Here is a 23,570-nt window from a genome sequence, read left to right as displayed (position 1 = left end):
CTTCCACATGCTAGCAAAGAATTTCTCTCTTTCTTACACCTCTCCCACAGAAAAAAAACCAGATACACACTCATGTATACACACTCATGTAAACACGCGCATGCATTCAGACATTTCAACTAATTCAGAAAGACATGACATGACCAATTTTATAATCATTTTCATAAATTCCTAAATTTATAACGTATGACTACGTCTATCTATCTATCTATCTATCTATCTATCTATCTATCTATCTATCTATCTATCTATCTATCTATCTATCTATCTATCTATCTATCTAATCAGCTTCTGCTTCTGTTTTAATAGGACAAGGAACCAGTTTACATATAAAAATGTAGACATGTAAGTCATCACACCATAGCAACTACTGGCCATGCAAACAGATATGTTGTTAATACAATGTCCATTAGTATTAAAATGTCTTAACATTGGAAATGACATATCCTTAATCCTGGTGGTCCATAAGTGCTCAACAAACTGATTAGCAAGTCTTCTCTTCTCTATACACACACACAACTTGGAAGAATGAGATGAATAACTTGTTTAACCTTTATCTAGATTTTCAAGAATGACTTCCAGCACTAGTACTGCAGTATTGCAATGTCTAAAAACAGCCATATCTAGCTTCCAGCATCTACAAGGTGACAAAGCTGACCGTAACGAGGGGATTTGGACAGCTTAAACGTACTTTCTTTAGAATGCTCAGGTAATTTGTCTACAGTATATTAGGTAGGTAGGACTGTAGGTATATATAGGCCTACTGTATGTTTACATATAGTAAACAGTTCAAGTGTGTGTGTGTGTGTGTGTGTGTGTGTGTGTGAGAGAGAGAGAGAGAGAGAGAGAGAGAGAGTATGTGTGAAAAGAGAAAAAAAGAATGAGAGTCAGAGTGAGAATGAGACAGAAAGAATGAGAGAATGATAGAGAATAAGAGAGAGGGAGAGAGAGGGAGGGAGAAAGGGAGGCAGAGAGAGGGAGAGAGAGGGAGGGAGGGAGAGGGGAGAGAAAGAGGGAGGGAGAAAGGGGGAGAGGGGGGAGAGAAAGGGAGGGAGAGAGGGAAAGAGTGAGGGGAGAGAGAGAGAGAGAGAGAGAGAGAGAGAGAGAGAGAGAGAGAGAAGGGGGAGGGGGGGATACACTGAATGTTTACTGGTACTTGGTCTAACTGCTTAAGCATTCATTCCCAAATGTTCACATGTTTGCTTCCAGTGTTGATCTCATTCAACATAGCATTAGAAAACACATTTTGCATGAGAATAACAAATCAGTCAACACTCTGAAACGTTGTGGCTACAATTATCGCCACCACACCCATCATTACCTGCTACTTCTGATTCGAGAGATTTTTGTAAAATAAGTAAATAAAAATAAAATAAAACATGAGATGTAACTTCCCATTTAACTCGTACCCTTCTGTTTAAAAAAAAAAAAATCAATTATTACACCAAAATCAAAAACAGACCTTGATTATGTCAGCAAACTTGTAGTAGGCTGTTCTGTCTCACGGCACAGTCGCTGTTGCTAGTGGCGAAGTGAGGTGTTTTGCGCGCGACACCCAGTCGGACGGACACGCGCCAGCGAGGCGTGGCGTGCACGTGCACCGCTCGTGCATACAGGGCGAATGTTTGTTCAGCTGCTCGTCACTTACCGGCGCGCGTCCCGCTAAACACCGGTTGCCGTTGAAGCGAGTCGCTTTTTTTTGCAGCTCGGGAGTGACATATGGATGTTAGTTTTGACCACACTTAAACAACGATGGCTGTTGGGACAATGGAGTGTGAGTGTGTGAAGAACACGCAACCCAAACAGAGGAAGTATTCCGCAGGTTTTAACACCAGGTCTTCCATAATTAGGGCAAATAATCTGTATATCGGATCCACATGTTAACCCACACACTCTTTAAAACGTTGATGGCGGGTTATAAATGGCACTTCATAATAATTCTATGTTGCCACAACTGGCAAATGTTAACTTATTAACTTTACGACAATAAATAAATAAACAAGAAAAAAACAAAGCTAATTAGAATTGTACTATAGAACAAGTGATATTAAGAAACGCATACAAGGAACTACCAATTAGGAGCACTAAATAATCAGGAATTATAAAGAGGTATGGGAATCAGCCAAGCAGTCGTGATAATGAATCATGTTTCGCTCGTTCAGGGTTTCAAAAACAACCTTCATCTGACGCGTCACACAGCGCGTGTCCGACATCCAGAGGTGCGCGGACCACGCGCTGACGAGCGTGTTGTGGGGGGGGGGGGGGGGGGGGGGGGGTCGTTTTGAGAGAAATAAATGGAGTCCTTATGGCCAATGACCTGATTTACTTTTGGAGTGGGGGGTGCAGTAGAGCTCGGTACTAATTGCGCAGCTGTGAAGAGCAGGGGGATTTGGAAAGGACAAAAAAGAGAGAAAGGAAGAAAATGTCGCAAGTTTGGATGGGGGGGTGGTGGGGGGGAGGGGGGGGGGGGGGGGCGGCGACTGGAGGACACGTGCCACCTTCCACCTGGTGAACGGTAACATGAGCTTTGGTCCTACAGGAGTGAACTGACTTCACGCCTTTTTATGTTAATTATGAAGATATTTTTATACTTATTAATAATATGTTTTTATTATTATGATTTGTACTAGCCTATTTGTTTTATTTTTAAAAGACCGACGTGTTAGGGGTACGAATCTCTTTTCAATCACATTTTAATTCAGGCAAATGTTCAGAAAATCGGATCAGACTGGATAATATCGCAGCCACCACGCAAATTTGACGACCTTCCGACTGCTGATCCTTAAAATAAATATTAAACTCTCTCTCTCTCTCTCTCTCTCTCTCTCTCTCTCTCTCTCTCTCTCTCTCTCTCTCTCTCTCTCTCACACACACACACACACACACACTCTCTCTCTCTCTCTCTCTCTCTCTCTCCCTCCCTCTCTCTCTCTCTCTATCTATCTCTCTCTCCCTCCCCCTCTCTGTCTCTCCCTGCTGTTTATGAAATAAATTGGTATTGAATTCAAATTACGGCGGTTTTTTGATGAAACGACGAAAACTAAACAATGTAGATAATTATTCATAAAAGACAAAACATTACATATTTGTAGGTTTTTGGATACATCAAATTATGTTAATCTGTTTTATTAAAAAATAAAAAACAAAGCGTTCAAATGTAAAAAAAATAATAATAAAAATACGATCTCCAATCTCTATGGGAGTGTTGACATATTTGAGGCCTGAACACACCACAGCTTGGCAACAAGAAAGCTCGTGCTAAAATTATCCACATCATGGGATAGGCTGTCCTACACAGATGCTAAAATGTAAGTATTTAGGATACAGATTATTATTATTATTGTCATTGTTATTATTATTATTATTATTAGTGGAATTATTATTATGATTTATCATCATTATTATTATTATTTTATAAATACGATTTTCACAATTTCCATCCAAATTAAAATAAAAATGAAAATTTCTAGAAGCAATACTGCAGCACCCCTAGGTGGGTTTTGTATTTGATTCCAATTCATTTCCATTTAACGACAAGTCTACCCTCGAGACGACAATTTAGGATCCGGCTCTCCTCCCGCCCTGTGCCGGGTTCAGGTGTGCAACTTCTCCTTGTCGAAAGTACACAAGCCGCTATTCTTAAATTGTAAATACTAAGAAACTAAGAAAGGACTTTTGAAGGTAAACAGGTTTCATCTTTAAAGTGTTGTGAAAAACATTAAATAACTGATTTTTAATATTCCTTGAAAGTAATAAAAATGGAGGTGCGGCCCTCTAGAAAAATACGCAGTCCTAATGCATATGCATAAATGATAATTTATGTGCGTTTTCAATCTCCTAAGACCGCCACAGAACTTGATGATCATGATAAAAACATCTTTTCCAGACTCCACAAAATCTAAAAAAACACAATATGTAAAATAAAAATACTCTGTGAAAGACTGAGGAAATCAAGGTTTTTTCGTCCTCTGCGTCCGTATCACTCCACGACACTTTACGCCCAAATTCACCCTTCTCATAGAGCAGGGAGGGATCTCAATACCGATAGCGCTGCAACTTGTACAAGCGGTTCCAAGGTATTTGAATCACAATTTTAACAAACCATCGTGAGCATAACTTGTTTAAACCGTAAACTTAACCTCCCAAGATTCAAAAATAGTGTTTGAATTTAAGCTGTTGTTAGGCAAATTATTATAATCACTTCACAACACACATAAAAGCAATAATATACCACCATGCAACCCCAGTAAATAGGTCAAAATATATTTGCAAATAGAAAAATTAGTAAAAGATTAAGCACATATCATTTGGTTAAATGGACAGTAGAGGGAGGGGGAGGGGCGATGGCCAAGACAAAATTGTTGAGAAATCTTATAATGACAATCAATGTTAACAAAAACCGCAACAAACATAAAGTACTTTAGTTTTGTTTCATGTTAGAGGTGTTTAGATGAATCTCTCTCACATATCAAAGTCATTATCAGCCCTATCAAATGAAGAATCTGCTGGCAAAGAAAATGGAGGACTACTAATTGCACCACCGCTAATTGGCAATGAGGCTACATATGCTGTTGTTTTCCTGGGGAAAAATATGCATATCACTTAATGCTCTCGCGCAATGATATAGTCTCAAAAAGCAGAGCGCTTGTTTTGCGCCATTCTCAAACACGAAACTGCTTTAGACTGATATTTGCATAGAACAGAATAAGCTTTACAAATCGAATGCGACAAACAGGGGGAAATAACATCTCCTGCACAAGCACACCAGATCTCTTCACTGATAAAGTGGTCTCGGGGCAATCAGATTCTCACTTTACTGACCAACTCCACTTTTGCATTCCTGAAATTCATCAGAAAGCTGGAAATGTCAATAAACTATATATAAAATATGATTTCCTGCGCCTTATCTTACATATTCATAACTCGGCTGCATATTCATATCGTGCATACAAATCACGCTCATCTCTCTCATCTACAGCGTCACGAGCGAGCATGTTGGAACATGCAAACCAGTCTCCACCACAGAAGACCACATTTATTGTTTATCAGTGAAAAAGGAAAGAAGATTTCAAACAGCCAATTTGAACAAAGTTTTATCGGTAATCTATGAATGGAAACTTCAGAACATACATTCGAAAACAATAAAGCTTAATATAATAACCAATCTTAGGGTAACACTTATTAGTGCATTAAACTTGTAATTCTATAGCCAGCAATGCACAAAGGAACAGTTTTGGAGAAGTATAAACTTAGCAATTCTACCACGTCTGATTAGTGCATGTGTTTGGGGGGAATGTTAAAACTGATTACATACCTTCTTTAAAAGAATACAGCAGGAATAATGTTACCAGCCACATGCCATAAATAGCGGGTATATTTCTCAGGAATTTTTTGCAATCCCGACGTGTGCACGGCGCAGTATACGGCCAGGCGAGGCTCCGTGCAGGAGTGGTGACGATGCTCCCCGGCGATCTCTTCAGCCCTAGTCCCAGACTCGCAAGCGCCGAGACGCGGGGAAGGCTTTGGTCCCTCCTCCGGTACCCTCCCCTCCGCGGGACCGTCATCCGAGCAGCCCCTCCCTTCGGTAGGCTAATGGTGAGACTGGACGGAGAGGTTCGGCACTGCGCGGCACGGGGCGAGAGAGAGAGAGCGCGCGCTGAGGACAACTCAGTTTTGTTGTTGGGGGTGGGGACTTTGAACGGCGACCGAATTAAAGTGTTTGGTGTGAGTAAAGACGCACGTGCTCGCGGACAGGTGTATTTTGCATTGCACTGGATGAGAGTGAGTCGCAGCGGAAACAACTTAACACCTGTGAACTACAACCTCTTCACGCTACATGTGCACGAGTAATGTATTTGAACCTCATTTTGAGTCTCTTCTCGTGAGAACAATTTTAAGAACGTTTTCTTGGGAATTATTTTTATGTTTAGAACATTTGAAGCACTTTGCATGCGTGTTAATTCGTCGCCATCCCCTGGTAACAGACCACGCCTGCTCCTAACCAAGTTCAAAACCCAAATCTGCGTGCCAGTCTCTCTCCGCTGCGCTCGCACGCACGCGCACGCACGCGACAGGCGCGTGCTGAAGTTGCACGGTCAATTATTTTAAAGTCACTACCTTACCTGTGTTTATGTGAATGCATCCAGAGTTGTTTTTTTTTCAACATATGGCAGCACTAAACCGACGATACATCAGACAATTAGTGAGATTGGGTAGTTCGAAAATGTAGAAAATATGCGAACACTAATACTAACATGTAACTGACTCATAAGTTACTTTATAAACTGCATGCAGTAAACAATAATAAAGTGTCTTACCTCACTGGAATCTTGTGAAAACAATTTTAAGTTGTTCATCATTGCATACCTATCATATTCATCAAGCAAACTCTAAACTACCAAAAAGAGAAAGCAGACTACATCAGAGGAGAGTGTCTGACATGACGACATGTCCCCGTGCGCTATGAACCAAAAAAGAACGAACGAACGAAGGAAAAAACGGAATCCCCAGTCGCCTTGGTTACGTTTGCTTCCTCCTCGCGCGCCTCCTCGCGCCCTTCAACCTTGCAGTGTGCGGCAGTATCTACACGACGATCAGTCCTTGTTTCGCGCTTTCCAAACATTGGTCAGATTTGACATGCGGCGTAAAACAGGCGTTACTGCAGTGTGGCTGGACACGAATCTACATCAACTAAAATAACTGTTGAGGTGATGGAGGAAATTTGAAGAATCTGCAGTCTGAGTGAAATAAGGTTTAGAATCTGACTGCATACACTGTTGAGCCAAATCTCATAAATCATAACTTTTACTACCAACGTCACATTAGTGAGCTAGAGAGTAAATGAGAACTCGGACAGAACAAGGTTTGCCTTAAACTATGCTCATTTCATTAAAGGAGCATGCTAATGGACTTGGTAACTCTGAGCAATTGTAATCTGGATGGATGAGTCATGTAAGAAGACCCATTGGCAGTGAAAGCTTCCTCAAGAGAACACTTGGGGCACAGAAACAGCATCAGATCCTTCAGGCACTGCCTGCTTCTGCAGTTATGTAACAAGTGGAGGGACTGGAGAAGAAACACAAGCCTTCCCCTCCCACACAGGCACACGCACTCACACAAATTTAGCAAAAACACCCCACTTCTTGCCAGCATACACAAAGTTGGGCTACAAGAATGAGAAAAGCCCAATTTAATAAGAAATGTCTTCTGTGCTGTATTTATGTGGTTATGGTTTTACAGTCTTTACCACCAACACAGACTACATATATATATATATATATATATATATATATATATATATATATATATATATATATATATATATATATATATATATATATATCAAAGGTATTCTTTTAGCATGATAGATGGACACAAACATGTTTGTTATCTGAATTAAAAAGCCAATCAAACTGACTGAAAAGTGAAGTGCTATTTTAGTAACCTTTTCAGCTCTTCTTTGGTTAATTTGCAAAAAAAAAAAACATAATTGAATAAACTTTTTTACACGTTTTTCTACTAATGGGTCTAGAAACACATTTTCACTATTATAATAGACCTTCACATTGGTTTCAGTTTAGTAACTGAAGCTGGTGTTTAAAAGGTCAAATATGAGGTCACCATACAGAAACAGGGAAGTTCTGCACTCAAATAAATCAAGTCTTTATTGACAACACTTGTGCCTCTGTCAGTCACGGCAAAAGCTTAGATCTGCCAATCTTCTTTGGATAAGACGTGTGTACATTTAAGGAGAGATAGGTTTGGTTGATCTCATGATTTTTTTAGTGATACACTAGGCTGGCCTGCCCCAAAAAACCTCTTTATTTAAAAGTCCACTATGTTTAAAAGTGCTTTTACATCAGTTTTTCAACAGACAGACGTGCTGTTGGACAACAAGATAACATTTGTTTCTTTAATATATATTTGTATCTTATTTGAAACTCTCTGCAGTACATTCACCACGTAACAATACTGGATAAAGTACATTTCATAATACATTTTACACTAGCATTGTGAATATAAGTTCAATGATACATCATAGCTAATGTTTTAACTGTTTTCAGCATACATGCAAATGCCATAACATGTAGTTGCAATGTCTTAATAAATTAACAAAATTTGTGTTTTAAGGTTCCGATTTATTATACTGAATCCTATCAAAAGGAAAACAACAGATTCCATATGAATATGGTATGAATTAGAGAGTACCCTGACACATTTAACAGACATGCGACATAAAGGTGCTTACTGTCTTTTTCCTCAGGTGATGTGTATATTCAAGTATAATAATGGCTTGGCATAATTGTTAGGTATCATATGACTTTCGTCTAGTGGTTTTTCCAGCTTAGAGTACCTTGTGTTCAGGACTATCTATACTACCTTGGAGATTCCAAGCAACTAAGTAGCACTTTTGTAAGTCGCTCTGGATAAGAGCATCTGCTAAATGCCATAAATGTAAATAAATGTAAATGTAAAGGTGGAATGCATCCAAACTTCCCATGATGCCATTGGAATTCTGAAACTTTTGGAATCAACAGCTTAAACTGAAAACAATGATATCATCTATTTTGTGTCTATGTCTAACTATGTGTGCACATTGGTACTAAATGTACAATAATTTATCAAATACACGAAACCTGAAATATCTAATATCTAATTAAGTTAGAAATGCAATTAATAGATCATAGTATAGATGCTTAAATTATACAGATGTGTAGTGTACACACAATTATGTCATACTTTTATGACATATTTACATCACAGTTTTTACCAGAAATGAATTAATTGCACATTTTCCCAAGAAATTACCTGGAACCTAGAAATTCTGCTAAAAGAAGTGATTTAAAGACTTGATTAAGTAGAAATGATTGTTGAATTAATATTGTGTGATATATATTTTTATTGTAACTTATATAGTTTGGTGTATATAGTCTATTTATTATAATAAATTCAATTTTAATTGCTAATGTAATGCAGCTGTTCATTCATGTTGCCAGTAACACATTTGACTTCAGCACGTTACCAGTTATTTCTATCTATTTGTAATCAATTCCGAAGTATAGTACATTTGTCAGTCCTTCTTAACAGACGAGTGTATTTAAGTACACAACATCCCAGCAGCAGTAACAGGGGTACAGCCATAAAAAAAGCTGCATCTCTTTTCTTTCAGTTTTGGCCTGGAGAAACACACAATTGAGTAAGAGAAGAGGAATGGGGGGTATGAAATGGTTTGGGCTAATGAGAATGGTAATGTTAATACTCAGACAATCACAGACCCCCCCTTAGGCCATGAGTACATGGTAGGATCATATTAACGCTAATGTATCTGGTATTAATGCAGAGGGGCCCGTTCTCCTGCACCACCTCCCCCCCCCTGCAGAGTCACCAAGGGTAAAGGGGGGGGGTGATTTGTGCACATGCTCTCCCAGGAACCCACAGGTGAAAAGGGGGGAAACGGGGTGGCATGAAGCCCCAGCCCACGTCAGTGGCGTGTAATGGTGGCTGACTGGCATTCTGCCTACCGGCTCCCCCTGCAGCACGCCTGCGTTTCCCAGCGCCCTATGGAAACTGCAGCCGAGCAGATCCAAAATGGCGGCGAGCGAGGCACGCCCAGACCGTGGGCTGCTGCAGCAGGCGGGCGGGCGGTGCGGTGTGGCGGTGCCCGCCTCACCCCGGTCTCCTCCGAGCTGGCCAAGCCGGCACTGCAGCACCGCTGCTAATTAGGCAGACTGATGCGGTACAGTACGCCATGTTAAGCTCTCCAGTATTAGTCAAATGAGTCACCGAGCGGCGTCACACCGCAGAGGGAGCTCTGGGTAGAGCAGCGCATGCGTGGTGGGCACTGCCAATCTGCACCAAGAAGAAAAATAAAGAGTGAACGTGTATTTTTGGTGCACGTTTTTTTTGTGCGTATGTGGAAAAACAGGGCCGAATAAAAGACACGCGGGTTTTGGGATATGTTTGGTGATGTGTTTTCTGTGTTTGGTTTGTTGTTGTTGTTTTTTTTTTATTTTTATGGATGATGTGATTGTGTGCATGAGTGAAAATGAATGTATGATGATGTTGATGATGTGTGGTTGTGTGTGTGTAAGTGTGTGTGTGTGTGTGTGTGTGTGAAGAAACAGGACGATATTTCTGGATCTCTCTCCCTCACACCAGTTTGTCCATTGGGGGGTGGAGTGGGGGGGGGGGGTGGAGGGATTGAAGGAAGAAGAGAAGGTGATGAAGCGAGACACAGGGGGTGTTAATTTATTCAAATGAGCAGGGGAGGATAACGAGAGGAGGGAAGGAGAGAGAGAGAGAGAGAGAGAGAGAGAGAGAGAGAGAGAGAGAGAGAGAGAGAGAGAGAGAGAGAGAAGGGGGTTTGGGGGATGGGCTGTTTCATTTTTCAGATCTCCCATCTTCCATCCAATCTTCCCCTTTTTCATGTGTTTATCTTACAAGGATCTCTCGCCATTGCAGACAGTAGAAACAGAGAGGAGGCGGAGTGGGAGGGGCCTGCCCTGCCGAGGCGGAGTGGGAGGGGCCTGCCCTACCGCAGGAGCGAACCACAGCTCACACAGAAACACGACTGGAATTAGCCAAATACTGGATACAAATCTCAAAATCAGCACACATGGATCCAATGGGATCGTCTGCCATATTGTTTTACACTTTTCCAGCTGTAGTAAAATACATATATATTTTTTTTACCTCCACACATTAATATCACTTTTGAAATTTCTATAGAGTGAAACTGGGATCAGTTTAATTATGGAAGAAATTAATTGGTTAAAATGTTAATATTAATACAATAGCTCCATATAATATTTGGTATTTCTATTTTGCAAACAGCTCATTTAACAAAATGAAAAAATGTATAGGCCTATATTATATTTGTAAATTCCACATAAATATTAGATGTATCACATTATGTCCCAAATACATAATATTTGCTTTGCTTCATACCCACCTATATCAAGAATTCAGTTGAAGCATATCGGTTAAAGGCGAAAATACAAACCCGCATTATCTGATCGAGCGGGTTTTTACTGACTTCTAGTGGAGGATTAAGTTCAGATAACGGTACACTAGACCAAGCACTGAGCCATAACGACCACAATGTTTCCATGCAGTCTTCACGTTAGGGCCGGGAATACGGTGAAGCCTAAAGCTACAACATTGCCAAGGGTAAAACTGAAATTTCCGTTTCTCTTCCCGTGTGCAAAGATGTTATCCTTATTCCCACGCTTATTTCCATAGTTGCATGCTAAACAAATGGAGTAGGCTCTCTTGAAACGGGTTAAACCAGTTAGGCGCGCCACTTGGGTTGAGTGTTCATGTGTAGGCTACACATGAGGGCTCTGTAATGGTGCTTGTTTGATATGTCACTTTTGAAACAGGTTATATAGCCTCAAGTTATTGTTTTTTATGTTGACTCCTTAGCTTCATGAAGCCTATTTTACTTCTTTTATCTAAAAAATGCTGACCATCTTTACAGAACCGTCTCTATCCTTGAGTCAGCATTAAGTGACATGGAGCCCTCATAAAGCACATCATTCCGTTTACTTGTGCACATTTTGTCCCATATCAGACTTTTAAAGTCACGCTCACGTTCATTGGACTGAGATATAATCAATAGAAAAAGAACAAAAACAAACACAACACAAACTACTGCTAAACTACTAGAAACTATCGTTTTTATACTTCCAGTGTTTCAAAAGGGCCAGTGCGCCATCTGACCCTCTTCCACTGGTTTAAACACACACAACACAGACACATAATACAGGGTTAGTGCATGCAAATTCGTGTGTATAACAACAGCTCAGAAGGGAAATGTACCTCTGACGGGGTAAGATGAAACCACTTTTGTAAAGTCCAGTCACAGCTGGGACTCGCACCCAAACTCGCCCCGTTGAGATAAAACAGAAATAAAATAAAATACAAGAGAGAAAACAGTGTTGAGGGCCCGCCCCTCTGCCGGGCTAAGATGAGACCACTGTGGGTCCAGACACAGCTGGGACAGGGGAGAGGAGACATGGTGTTGTGGCGAGCCTGCTGCTTCCGTGTGTTGACAGGACCTGTCTCTGCGTTTAATTACTTATTTATTCAAACATCATTAAACTCCAAGGCCTGGAGCGATGATTAATGCACTATGTCAGCGTGCGGAGCAATATTTCAGTTTCCTGATCCCTGGCGTGTCCGTGTGACTACGGACTAGTTTGGACTGAAGTTTCCTACAAAGTGAGGGTCACCACTGGCGATCAGCAGTACATTATATCCACAGAGCACATCCGTGGAGGAGCTGGAATAGAGCTGCTTAAATCTATTTCGAGACTATTTTCTTATGTCATGTTAACCACAGTACTTTGTCTTCAGTAATTTTGAGGAATGGAATGACGCGTAGTAATATTTTATTAGACTCAAAACGCACTAAGATGGCGGGGAAATAAGAAAAGGACGAGAATAAAAATGCATACTAAAAGAGATTTTAACTTAACCTAATTTGAGTAACTTTGAAAACGCGGTTAACTTAACTCATTAATTTTGCGTGTTTAAGCTACTCTTTGTTACTGTTCGTCTAATTTCTGACCCTCTTATTTGAACAACCTGCGACTGCGATTCTATCTCAAAGCTTGTGTTTTGTGTTTTGCTGCCTCCTTGTGTTACAACTCGAAATGTAAAAATCCAGTTCGTTCCTTTCCCTGTTAATGGTTTTAGACCAAACCAAATTTAAATGAGTCTCTCTCTCTCTCTCTCTCTCTCTCTCTCTCTGTGTTTATTAAGATACCTTCATTAAATGTTTTCCTCATTTGTGTGGCTTCTGAGGAGTGTGAATAATTTCATAACTGTGACATGTGTAACACATGTAAATTAAGTGTAAATTTGGTCTGTCTCTTGCTGTAAAAGCATTCAGCCCCCGTTTTGCTTTGCTTAACACATTTTCGCGCACACTTGATCACATCGTTACGTGGTTACATGCACACCTGGCCAGGATGCAAAACACTGAACTCAAGTCTCATTCGTTTGTGGTCATATTTATTTTCACTGAGATGGGTGATGTTCCATTCAGACTCTAAAATGTCAGTTATTTCAAATATAAACAGGAATAGGTGTATTCAATGCAGATGTATTGAAGCCACTGTGCTCTGCCAGAAACAAGTACAAGAGACATTGTGAAGCATCATCACAGTCACTGTAATTGAAACATGCTGACCACAACTGCAGAGGTACCGTCACCCCTCAAAATATGGTTTTGGAATAAATAATAAATGACATGGTTTAATCAAGGTATTTCCTGCCAAACGTTTGATTGCAGTACGTATTGTTTAATAAGGTCAGTGCTCAGGTGTTAGACTTCCAGTGTTTTGAAAGTGCTAGTGAAGAATCTGGCCTTGTTCATCAACTGGTTTATGCTAAAACACACAGACACATAATGTAAGGTTAGTGCATGCAAATTTGCAGGCGTGTACAATTGCAATTATATTATTATAAATATATTTTCCTATTAGCTTTAGTGCTTCATGCTTGGCCTTGTGCCTTATAATTCATGTTCTGTTTTGATCTTTACCACTAGATGTCACCATGTACATTTGGTAACGCGATTACCTTAGACTTGCCACACCGACGAATGCGGTTACCTGAAATAGTTACAAGTCATTCAGAATCTAGGAGTCCTTGACTCGCCCAAAACTGCATAAAGATGCATAGACCTACCAGTCAATAGAAGAATGGACAGAACGACAAGGATTGCGGCAATGCTTAACCCCGCGATGCGCAGGGTCTCATAGTCTGCAACACATCACATGCAGAAACGTGGTATACTTCACTCAGAGACCCACTTCAGGATCAGTTAATAAGAAACACATAACTGAATCACATTCTGATATTCATGTATTCTCACCATACACAAAGTCTGCATCAGGATCCAGATCAGGTGCTGAAAAAAAAAACAGAAAAACCAGTTTACAGCAGTAATATATGGAGGTGGAGAGAATACGCACACGTGTGTATCATATATCGGGACACGATCAGCCCATATCCGGACTTCCTTCTTAAGCTGGCGGTAGATTCGTTTTTTCCCGAGGGTTGAATCTGACTTACTACAGTTCTGTGGGCACTACCGCAAGTCCACTTTGAATTTATATGCCACCACAAACTAAAAAAAGTTGTAGGATAAACTAAAAGCCTTCTGTTTACTGACTTGCATTTCAGTTTGTAGTATGGAGGAGAATTTGGCGATAGTTTGTCTCCATGCGGGGTTGTATATTACGTGCCGTTCATTAACTGATATTTTATGTGTGATTCCCTGAAGAATTTGAAGCCTTTATATAGTTGGCAGAGCAGATACATGGCCTAGTTTTGTGCAGCGGTGCAGACACTTCCCTAATGACAGCGGTGTTCCTGCAGCAAACGGGCCTCCCTTGGGGGAACTTTGGCGCGTGACTTATTTTTAAGCTCTGCACTGCGTGCACGTGACCAAACCACAACTCTGCTAATATGCAAAACAGATTATGGAAAATGGTGGCGAGTTATGAAGAGTTGCATTATGCATTCCCTGTATTATTTTTAATAAAAGCCAAGTAATAATAACGTAACAGTATATTTTGCTGGTCTACATGTGATTCTGCCCCAACACTAGTAACCTTCTGCTCTTCCAGAAGTTACTGATGGTAAATGTCATACATTCAGTCCAGTGATATTATCTGTTACGTTTTTTCTTAATATTTCACTCCTTACAGATTTGTTAAGATATGACTTAGTTCTTTGTACAATGTATTTTAAATGTCTTTGAAAACACTGTACACCAGGTTGTAATAGTTCATTTTGTAACTTTACTGCACTCTTTAGGAACAAGTTGTGCTCAGCTGATGGTCAGATAATGGAGTGAGAATGCTGTGAGTATAACTACAGAGATGGTGATTCACAACCCAAATACAATGACATGAACATAAGATGTGGAATTTTCTAGTGGTCACATTTTAAAGCATTATGTTTTTTAATTGCCTCCTAAATTTCTGAACTTTCGAAAATTGTATCCAGTGTCTTTATAAATTCAATTTCTGCGCACTCTGATTTTACAACATAAGCCAACGGCCATTCTTCATCCACCAGTGTTGCAATGAATAATTCGTTGCTCTCTTATGAACTTTGGAGACCCCTTCTCTGCCTTTCATGTTCCAATATGAACTTAATCATTTTATTATTTACAAATACCACCGTAGAGCAATTTGAGCTTCTGTTGTTTCATCAGGTCACTGAGTATTAGTTTCTTGTATCATAAGCTCCATCTACGAACAGTAGAAAGACTCTCCTGAACAGATCGATGGGGTTATAGCATGTTCTAACATGCAGTCTCCAGATATCCTCCTGGACTCACCTCCTCCAGAAGACATGCTGGCTCTCCTAGTGTGGGACGCAGTGCAGAACCACGAACCTCTGGATGGTTTTATTCTACTTAATAGAAACAGGGGAGGGGGGGGGGGGCATTTTTAAATCACAGAAACTGAGGCGTTAGAGAGCAGATAGTCCAATCAGTTTAATGTCTTTACTGATTGAAACTGGTTGGGTTACACAACCACTGCTGCATTATGACCCATTCACAATTTGTGACCACACTGAAAAGGGTCGGTCAAGCCTGTCTTAACCGATGCCGATAAACTTACATTATCTGTAGTTTAGAGCAATTTAGACTTCACATAAATTATATATACTTGATATGTATGGGGGAATAAACCCTAATAGTAGCACTACCCAAAATGATGCATGCACACGCACACACACATACACACGTATTCATATTTTGTAAATCTAGCTCTGTATTGCTGTAGGGCTGGACAGAAACCAAACCCATTCCTGTATTTTCAGAAGAGCTGCTATGCTTGCATATTTCATAAAAATATGGTTTTAGGATTGTTAAGATTAATGCCACAAAAATGTAAAATTTAGACTTCCTCACTATTGTAAGCTTTTAGCCTGACCTATGACCTTAAAAGCTGATGAATAGGCTAATGCTCTGCTAGACAACCCTGACTTTAGACAACCCTGAATTATATCCACCGACTTCTACACAACCCATCAGATACTGAAAACATTTTAGATTAATCAGAGTAGATGATTCATTTTTTGAATTGTTTTAAGGTATCAACGTAGTGATTATACTGGGAAAATGTACATAAATGTACATTTATATAAAATACAATCACATATTATTTTTCTATTGCTTACAATTGCTATTGCTGCCCTCACGCTGCCAGCTGCCCTCACGCTGCCAGCTGCCCCACGAGCTGCCGGTTGTCCTTGCCTAACTTTGTGCTCCTTGTTCCTGAGTCATTGGCTGAGCAATGGTGCTTGAATGAAGCGTTGAAGAGAAACAGTAGTTTCTGACAGACTTTACATAGACACTTTATTTGGTATGTAAAAGCACAAAAATTACAGTACAGCTGCACAAAGATTTATAGAATATGTATATATAATTACTGTTTTCTAATAAACATAGCATTTTCTAAAATACTTAGCATTGTATTTCACTCAAGATATATTCAAGATATGTCCAGCATAAATGTGTTAAATTCGTTTTTTTTTTTCTCTTTTCAAGCTGACCTCTATGCCCACAACTCTCGGGCTGATTACCACGGATAATTTGCGGCACGACACAGACACACACAAAATCACATTGTGTCCACCAAAACCAATGGGTTGCGCAGCAGAACGTGTAAATAGACATGTATGTTTTGAGAAGTTAGGATATTGCTACATGTGAAATGGGAGAGTGGAGGACAGAAGTTAGTGGCACTATGGTGAGGTGGAGCGCTCCTGTGGCCTCGGTGTCTATACGACGGTGGATCACAGATCCTTAAGCAGGCACAGAGCTGGGCAGTGGTAGAGCTGATTTAGAGAACAGTGGTGTGGCGCCCCCTGTGGCACAGCGGTGGTACTGCTTCTGTGCTTCTCTGATGTTAATTGTTGGATTGTCGGGAGGTGTGTACACACACTCACTATCACTCAATTGTCAGGAAACATGGCTGCCTTTTTCAGCCATGCACACATACTTTTGAAAACTCTCAAACATGCATACACACACACACACACACACGGGCGTACTCACACACACACACACACACACAAACACACACGGGCTTACTCACACACACACACACACACACACACACACGCACACACACACACACAAACACACACGGGCTTACTCACACACACACACACGCACGCACGCACGCACACACACACACACACACACACACACACACACACACACACACGCACACACACACACACACACACACACACACACACACACATGTATTTTGTATGAATATCCAAATATATTGTAACATATCTCCATTACATGTAAACACACCATTGACAACAGCAACTAAAGAAGATACAAAAACAAAAGGGGAAACCCCCTACGAGTGAGACCAATCACATGAGCTCAGCTGGGCGGGACCACTGGCGTTAAGAACAGCCTGTACGTAGTAAAGATCAGATTCTCTACAACATTTCACTCTGGACATACTGGCGCAAGGAGGACACAGACGGAGAAAGACAGATGTGGTAACTGGTCACGTGACAAGACTAGAGGTTTATATACAGACACAGGCCAGTCTTTAACTCCAGCTGTGTTCGCCTCTCCCGCCCAACAGCCACGTCACCAACACGTCCAGTCATGGCTATGTGTTTCTGTTTCAAGTACTCTGTGGGGTGAGAGACAAGATCAAGGATATTTTTAACTCCAAACGTTGCAAAGCATGACTGAGTAGGCTCTATTCACAGATATTGTCTTTAGCAGTGACCTGGCCTCCATTTAAAATGAGCCAAGCTATTTGGGTATTCTTTGTTAGCCCCATATTTCTTTCTTACCTGCAAGTCTCAGTTTTCTTCTTTGGGGGTTTCCTTAGCTTCATGTAAACAGGGAACAACAGACGAAGAGGAGTTAGTACAGTGGTAGAATAATCACAGATAATAATAATAATTATTATTATTATAATGTTTATTTCAATATAGTCCACAATCTCAAAGTGAGTTTTTGATAATAGTAATAAATAACCACTAATAAAAATTTGACATTAATTAAATAGAATTGCAGCATGACAAAAGACAGAGTGGTGTAACAAACTCATTATAGAACTACTAGACTGGTTTACCTGAGCAGAACAATCCCTTGGACTACCAGAGGGCTTGGTTAATCTGAGCATGGTAATCCTGGTGATTACCAGGGACAACCAGTAGGCTTGGTATAGCTGAGCAGAGTGATTGGTATGAACCACAGAAAGATCACTGCAGCCATATCAGAACTCTTCCCTTAGTGTGGAGGGCATGACTGTAACTCTGCAGTTAACGCAGAACTTAATAGGCATCCAGTGCAAATCAAATACACTGGCTTTCCTTTCCTGGTGAGAATGCAAATGTTGATCTGAACTAGCTCAATTTTACAGTCAGCCGGGCAGCCAGCCAAACACACACTACAGTAATCCATTCTAGAGGCTCTGAAGGTGTGAACTAGTTTGTTTGTGTTAGTAATGTCACTTCTGATGCACCAGGAACTCACCAGGTCTTCTCATTGAGACTGTTACCTTAGTGCCCAAAATCAATACAGGAAATAACAGGTGACTCAAGATTTTATGCCTTCAGCACTTGTGGCTGTGGCATTGAAACCAAATCAACTGATTATATAACTGTGTGTCATCCCTATAAATGAAAGGCAACGCTATGTTTGTGGACGGCATGTCAAAGGGGCTCCAAACACAGCAAAAACGACAACCACAGGCCAGTAATGATCCACCTTTTGACATGCTTAAGCAGTTGATCAATATTTTAATATTAATAATGAATAAATCCACTGTTCTTGCCAGCACAACCTGTATCCTGCAAGGGTCTATTCCACTCTTAATGGAATAAACATTAATAATTTGCCTTCTCTTTGACCTGACAGACTGGTTTATTTTCATGGCTGCAGCAGGATTCTTCTAAACATAGTAATGTAGACATGTCCCAACATGCCTATATCGACAGCTGCCTTCACAAGTGACATGTAACTTCTTCAAAATTAAAGTCCCTTTTCATGTGGTGTCTATTATTTGGTCCTGTCTCTGTTGTAGGACGAAATATTTTACATGTCCATTCCTATATGTTCTTGCACACTAAGTGTGACTTCTGTGCAATCTGTAATTGCAGTGTAATCTGTAACTCCAGTGTAATATGTAACTCCAGTGTAATCTGTAATTGCAGTGTAATCTCACCCTTGGACACCATCAGATTTTCAGCTTGGGCCTCCTCATCACCTGGAGCCCTAGAAAAGGTAAATAAATATAGATTATTAAAAATAGATTATGTGCTTGGCCACTCTTTGGTATTGTAGCTGAGACTACAAGTATCACAGTAGAAGTCCCACCAGTGATACTCTCTGACACCATAGTGAGGATATGTGTTTCTCTCTCAAGGTTTAATCAATGTATTTCCGGTCAGGGCACGTAAATTCACTTATTTCCAATCAGAAGGAATGGGATGATGTGATAACCCATAAAATACCAAAGCAATGTTCATTAACATCTGTTTCAACACATGAATAAATTCATGTTTGTTTGTTTGTTTATGTTTTTTTATTTGATTCAATATTCTCTGATGGTTTAGGCCCTAATGCCTGTATTGCATTCCTTTTCAGGGAAGCTGTAATAACCAAGGCTGTTCCTTTAGCTCCCCTCTTACCCACCACTGTCCTAGTACCACCTCTAGGGCTGTTGCGATATTAGAATGGCATGTTTATTGACAATAACGATAATACCGATACATAACAAAGTCTATAGAAAGGTTTAACAAAATATTAAGCACTAAAGGACTTCTGTGGACCAACCAATCCTGCTCTAAAATAATCACTGAAGTTAATCTGTATCTATTGATTAGTTGTGATAATGTTCGGCTACTAATATGGTGCTAAGCTAATGATGCTAATGGCAGTAATGATCATTTATTTGTTCTTTCCTCTGTTACTGACGACCACGGCACTTCTCTGCTGCTCTCCCGATCACCTCAGCTTCTTCACTTTGCAGCCATTTGCAGATACAAATCGCAGCCTCCCAGACTCTCACTGCTCCTCCTGCTCCACCCCTTCCTGGACTCCCACGGTCATGGCAGACACCTAACTATCACCTGAAATCACGGCCGGCTCGCACGAGCCTATTTTTGATTCTGGATAGGCTGGTGCTAGTCAGGAAGTTTGTCTTTTCTCTCAAAACATCCATCAGTGTACCACAGTGTAGATTTCATTATGATCGTTTTTGAGGTTGTTTACTGATCCTCTAGTGTTTAGTTCAACATATGGTTCAGTGAGCGCTAAGCGTATGAAAGAGCATAAACTCAACCAATAGTACTTCGTGACTTGTGAAGAAACACAGCCAAGGTTACCACAGATATCCTCAGATATCCATCTGGAACACAAGACTTGATCGAATAGAAGATTTTTGGACTTCAACTTCTTTCTTAATTGTTATGACCTTGTGAAATTAATTTACTATCCAAGTTCTCCAAAATCTGAAAGGTTTTCATGGAGATTAACTAGCTAGACATGTGTCTCATGGAAGAAGACCTAGCAGAAGGCAGTAACTTAGTTTAGTTTAGTACAGTATTAATCTAAATCTTAATTTAAAGCTTTACTAACATCGTTCATTAAAGACACAGCCTGATTTCTCCCACATTGCTACGCATATTTAATAAAAAAAGTATTTTATGTAAATGTTGTTTCTTCTAGTTGAGTATAAAGATTGTTGGAGTTTTTATAAGGATTTTTATAAGGATTTCAGCAGTGTGTACACACACTGTGATGTATTACCTGGGCTTCTGGTTCATACGGCAGCGGCATCTACGGCCTGTGATTCACACACAAACAGGTTTCAATCGCACAATCTAAATGTGATTAAATCAGTAGACTCCTTGTTATCAAACTCACACTTTCCAGCTGTATACCGGCTACTTGTGATTCCAGCACATGAGTTATAAGACTTATAGTGTGTAGTGTTATATCTTACTGAGGATGAGGAGGACACCCAGAGCGAAGAGCACCACAGCAAATGCCAAACCTCCAATCCTCAAACTTTCATAGTCTAGGAAGGATGAGGCAAGTATAGCATATAAAACAATAGATCAAAACACATCTTAAAAAAAAAAAAAACAATTTGCCCCATGTTCTATAAGAGTGATAATATATGATGCAATGTGTGCAGTTTGTAATGTGAGTGGCTGGTTCTGAATTAGACCTGAATGTGTATTTGATTTCCATGGCTTTGGTATCTAGGTCTGAATGTTGGGAATTCCTATAAAGACCACGCAAGTTTTCCCTGTGATGTCATTCTTACCATATTCAAATGGGTCCAATTTCTTTTCCTCTCCATCTGAAAGAGCTAAAGAAAAAATTAACAGCACACTGAAAACATGTTCTACACAAATATCTCCACATTGAGACTTCCACATAAAAATGAACTGAAACAGAGAAGTGAACTAAAACAGCCAAACACAAAGTGAAAGTCCGACATTCCCAGGTCCGTGAACTGGTCTGATTGGTTACCCTCCTGCGACCATGCTGGGATATTGGAAAACGCTTCATGAACATGAAAAACTCATAATAGATCAAAATACCAAAATGGATCTTACCTGTATCTGCATCAGATGCAGCTAAGGTAAAGAACACAGACAGATGGAATAAGTGAAACACAGTGAGAGAAAGAAGAAAACCATTAGATGCTATTAAAAGCCTTTAAAGGCTTTTACCAAGCTGTAAGCTGCTTGGTAAGGACACTATGGAGTGTCTTTCTGACCCCCATACCTTCACCCATCAACATCTACTTCCCAACATCTTGCACTGCAGTGCTGAAGCATCATTAGAAATGGTAAGATGCACTGAAGCTTATAAAGACTCCAAGCTACAGAAGAAGGTGGTCTCCAGGATAGGATCAAACATTTAAAAATATAATAACATCTTTTAAAAGGCCCTAAAGCCTCCTGCAGTAGGGCCCAAGAATTGTGTGCTATATCAATGTCAAGATTGTATAATTTTTTTAACACAAAATGCAGATATCAAGTTGAAATATAGAGATCCTGTATTCCCTGGAGCCTTTAGCAGCCATGCTGGTGCAGTTTCAGCAGCAATCACTGCAGTTTAATAATGCACAGATGATGTTTCATTAATAGATCTGCTTGGGATTTATTTGTAAGTCATTTATGTTATCTTTTCTATCAAAAAACTGGAGTACTTTTTCCCCCAAGAGAAAATTTGTTTCTGTGCAATCTGTAACACTAGAAAAACATAAAATGGGAAAGATATTGTCTTTACTTCACAAATGCTTAAATATGTAACATTTTCCATACAAAAATGTAAATTCGCTAAATAAAGCTCCATTACCATATTACTGTAAGACTAATATTTAGATTTAATCTCCTGTCATCAACCAGGGTGCAGTGAGGTGAGCCCAATGTCCAAACTCTGCACCAAAACAAACCAAACGCCTCATGTCCACCTTCTGTTTCTAGCCACTGCAGAATAAACGTAGTTTGCAAATAAATAAAGAAATATTGAGTAAGGGGATATCACAGATGAGCCGATGCCAGGGCGACTGACTCATCTTCTGTTTTGCTGCCATCTTACAGCCAAACATTACAGCGGTGTGTCATTACCCACTGCTACATGGTCACCCCCCACTGATTGTTGTTGTAGGTGTGTGTGTGTGTGTGTGTGTGTGTGTGTGTACCAAAATGCAGAATGAAAACAGTGAGAATCTTCAACAGGAGAGCACTAAATACTTACGAATGCAAAATAGCTTCGAGCTATCAGCCATGCGCTATTACAGCCATGCTGGTAAAAGCTGGTAAAAGTTAATCTATTTGCAGGTTCTAAAGGAGAAATGTTGCTTACGAATGAACTCGTAAAGAAATGTCCCACTCAGCTATGGGGGGTCCTTCAGCTTAGCTTAGGAAACCAATACTAGAACTGCCCTGAGGTGCCATAGAACAGAGCTGCTTTATAGCTATGGCACTGTGTGCTTTTGACGATGACGATGATGATGATGATGATGATTATTATTATTATTATTATCTAAAAGCACTGTTCTTCACATTTTAATTGTCACCCATATGAATCAGTAGTGTGTATGTGTTATTGTGAGAGACAGATGAGTATTAATAATCTAATATCCATGGGACTAAATAAAGGGCAATTGACAACCAAGGCAGATGATCTGAGTGAAGTCCTGCTAGAGTGGGACCTGAACACAAAGGCAGAGGATGAAAGGAGAGCTGAGGGAGAAGAGCAAGAGGAAGAGGACGTAATACTGGACGTGCCGAAGGTTCAAGGTAGATGGGAGGCAGGGTCTACAGACACAGAAGGCCAAAAGATAGCTGTGCCTGAGGGTAGATAATTGTGCCTATGCGAAGATAACTGCATATGGGAAGATAGCTGTGTATATGGGTAGATAGCCATGCCTATGGGAAGATAGCCGTGCCTATGGGTAGACAGTTGTGCCTATGGGTAGACAGTTGTGCCTATGGGAAGATAGCTGTGCCTATGGGAAGATAGCTGTGCAAAT

General features: G+C 40.2%; 3 protein-coding genes across 10 annotated transcripts in view; all 3 read right to left on the bottom strand.

The window, feature by feature from the left end:
- Window positions 1-6,450, bottom strand: part of dscaml1 (Down syndrome cell adhesion molecule like 1) — a 112,977-nt gene extending 106,527 nt beyond the window's left edge. For all 4 annotated transcript variants that reach the window (XM_076976950.1, XM_076976951.1, XM_076976952.1 and 1 more), the window contains exons 1-2: window positions 6,318-6,450; window positions 5,315-5,621 (exon numbers count right to left, since the gene is read on the bottom strand). In XM_076976950.1, coding sequence (XP_076833065.1) covers window positions 5,315-5,621; window positions 6,318-6,359 — 349 coding nt within the window. In that variant the 5' untranslated portion in view covers window positions 6,360-6,450. The remainder of the gene's footprint in view (window positions 1-5,314; window positions 5,622-6,317) is intronic.
- Window positions 6,451-13,042: 6,592 nt separating this feature from the next.
- On the bottom strand, window positions 13,043-15,374 carry LOC143477414 (sodium/potassium-transporting ATPase subunit gamma-like). Its single transcript, XM_076975991.1, has 6 exons — window positions 15,359-15,374; window positions 14,367-14,424; window positions 13,883-13,920; window positions 13,696-13,770; window positions 13,588-13,619; window positions 13,043-13,394 (listed from the first exon to the last, which is right to left on the bottom strand). The coding sequence occupies exons 1-6, from the start codon at window positions 15,372-15,374 to the stop codon at window positions 13,356-13,358; spliced, it is 258 nt and encodes an 85-aa protein (XP_076832106.1). The 3' UTR covers window positions 13,043-13,355.
- Window positions 15,375-16,367: 993 nt separating this feature from the next.
- The window catches only part of fxyd6 (FXYD domain containing ion transport regulator 6), a 60,685-nt gene continuing 53,482 nt past the window's right edge, over window positions 16,368-23,570 (bottom strand). For all 5 annotated transcript variants that reach the window (XM_076976069.1, XM_076976065.1, XM_076976066.1 and 2 more), the window contains 7 exons: window positions 21,643-21,663; window positions 21,348-21,392; window positions 21,021-21,095; window positions 20,825-20,861; window positions 19,239-19,288; window positions 17,860-17,897; window positions 16,368-17,693 (listed from right to left, as the gene is read on the bottom strand). In XM_076976069.1, coding sequence (XP_076832184.1) covers window positions 17,869-17,897; window positions 19,239-19,288; window positions 20,825-20,861; window positions 21,021-21,095; window positions 21,348-21,392; window positions 21,643-21,663 — 257 coding nt within the window. In that variant the 3' untranslated portion in view covers window positions 16,368-17,693; window positions 17,860-17,868. The remainder of the gene's footprint in view (window positions 17,694-17,859; window positions 17,898-19,238; window positions 19,289-20,824; window positions 20,862-21,020; window positions 21,096-21,347; window positions 21,393-21,642; window positions 21,664-23,570) is intronic.

This window comes from Brachyhypopomus gauderio, chromosome 16 (assembly GCF_052324685.1).
Source record: "Brachyhypopomus gauderio isolate BG-103 chromosome 16, BGAUD_0.2, whole genome shotgun sequence".
Lineage (NCBI taxonomy): Eukaryota > Metazoa > Chordata > Actinopteri > Gymnotiformes > Hypopomidae > Brachyhypopomus > Brachyhypopomus gauderio.
The sequence above is the reverse complement of the archived record's forward strand: the minus strand, read 5'-3'. Positions and strand labels throughout refer to the sequence as shown.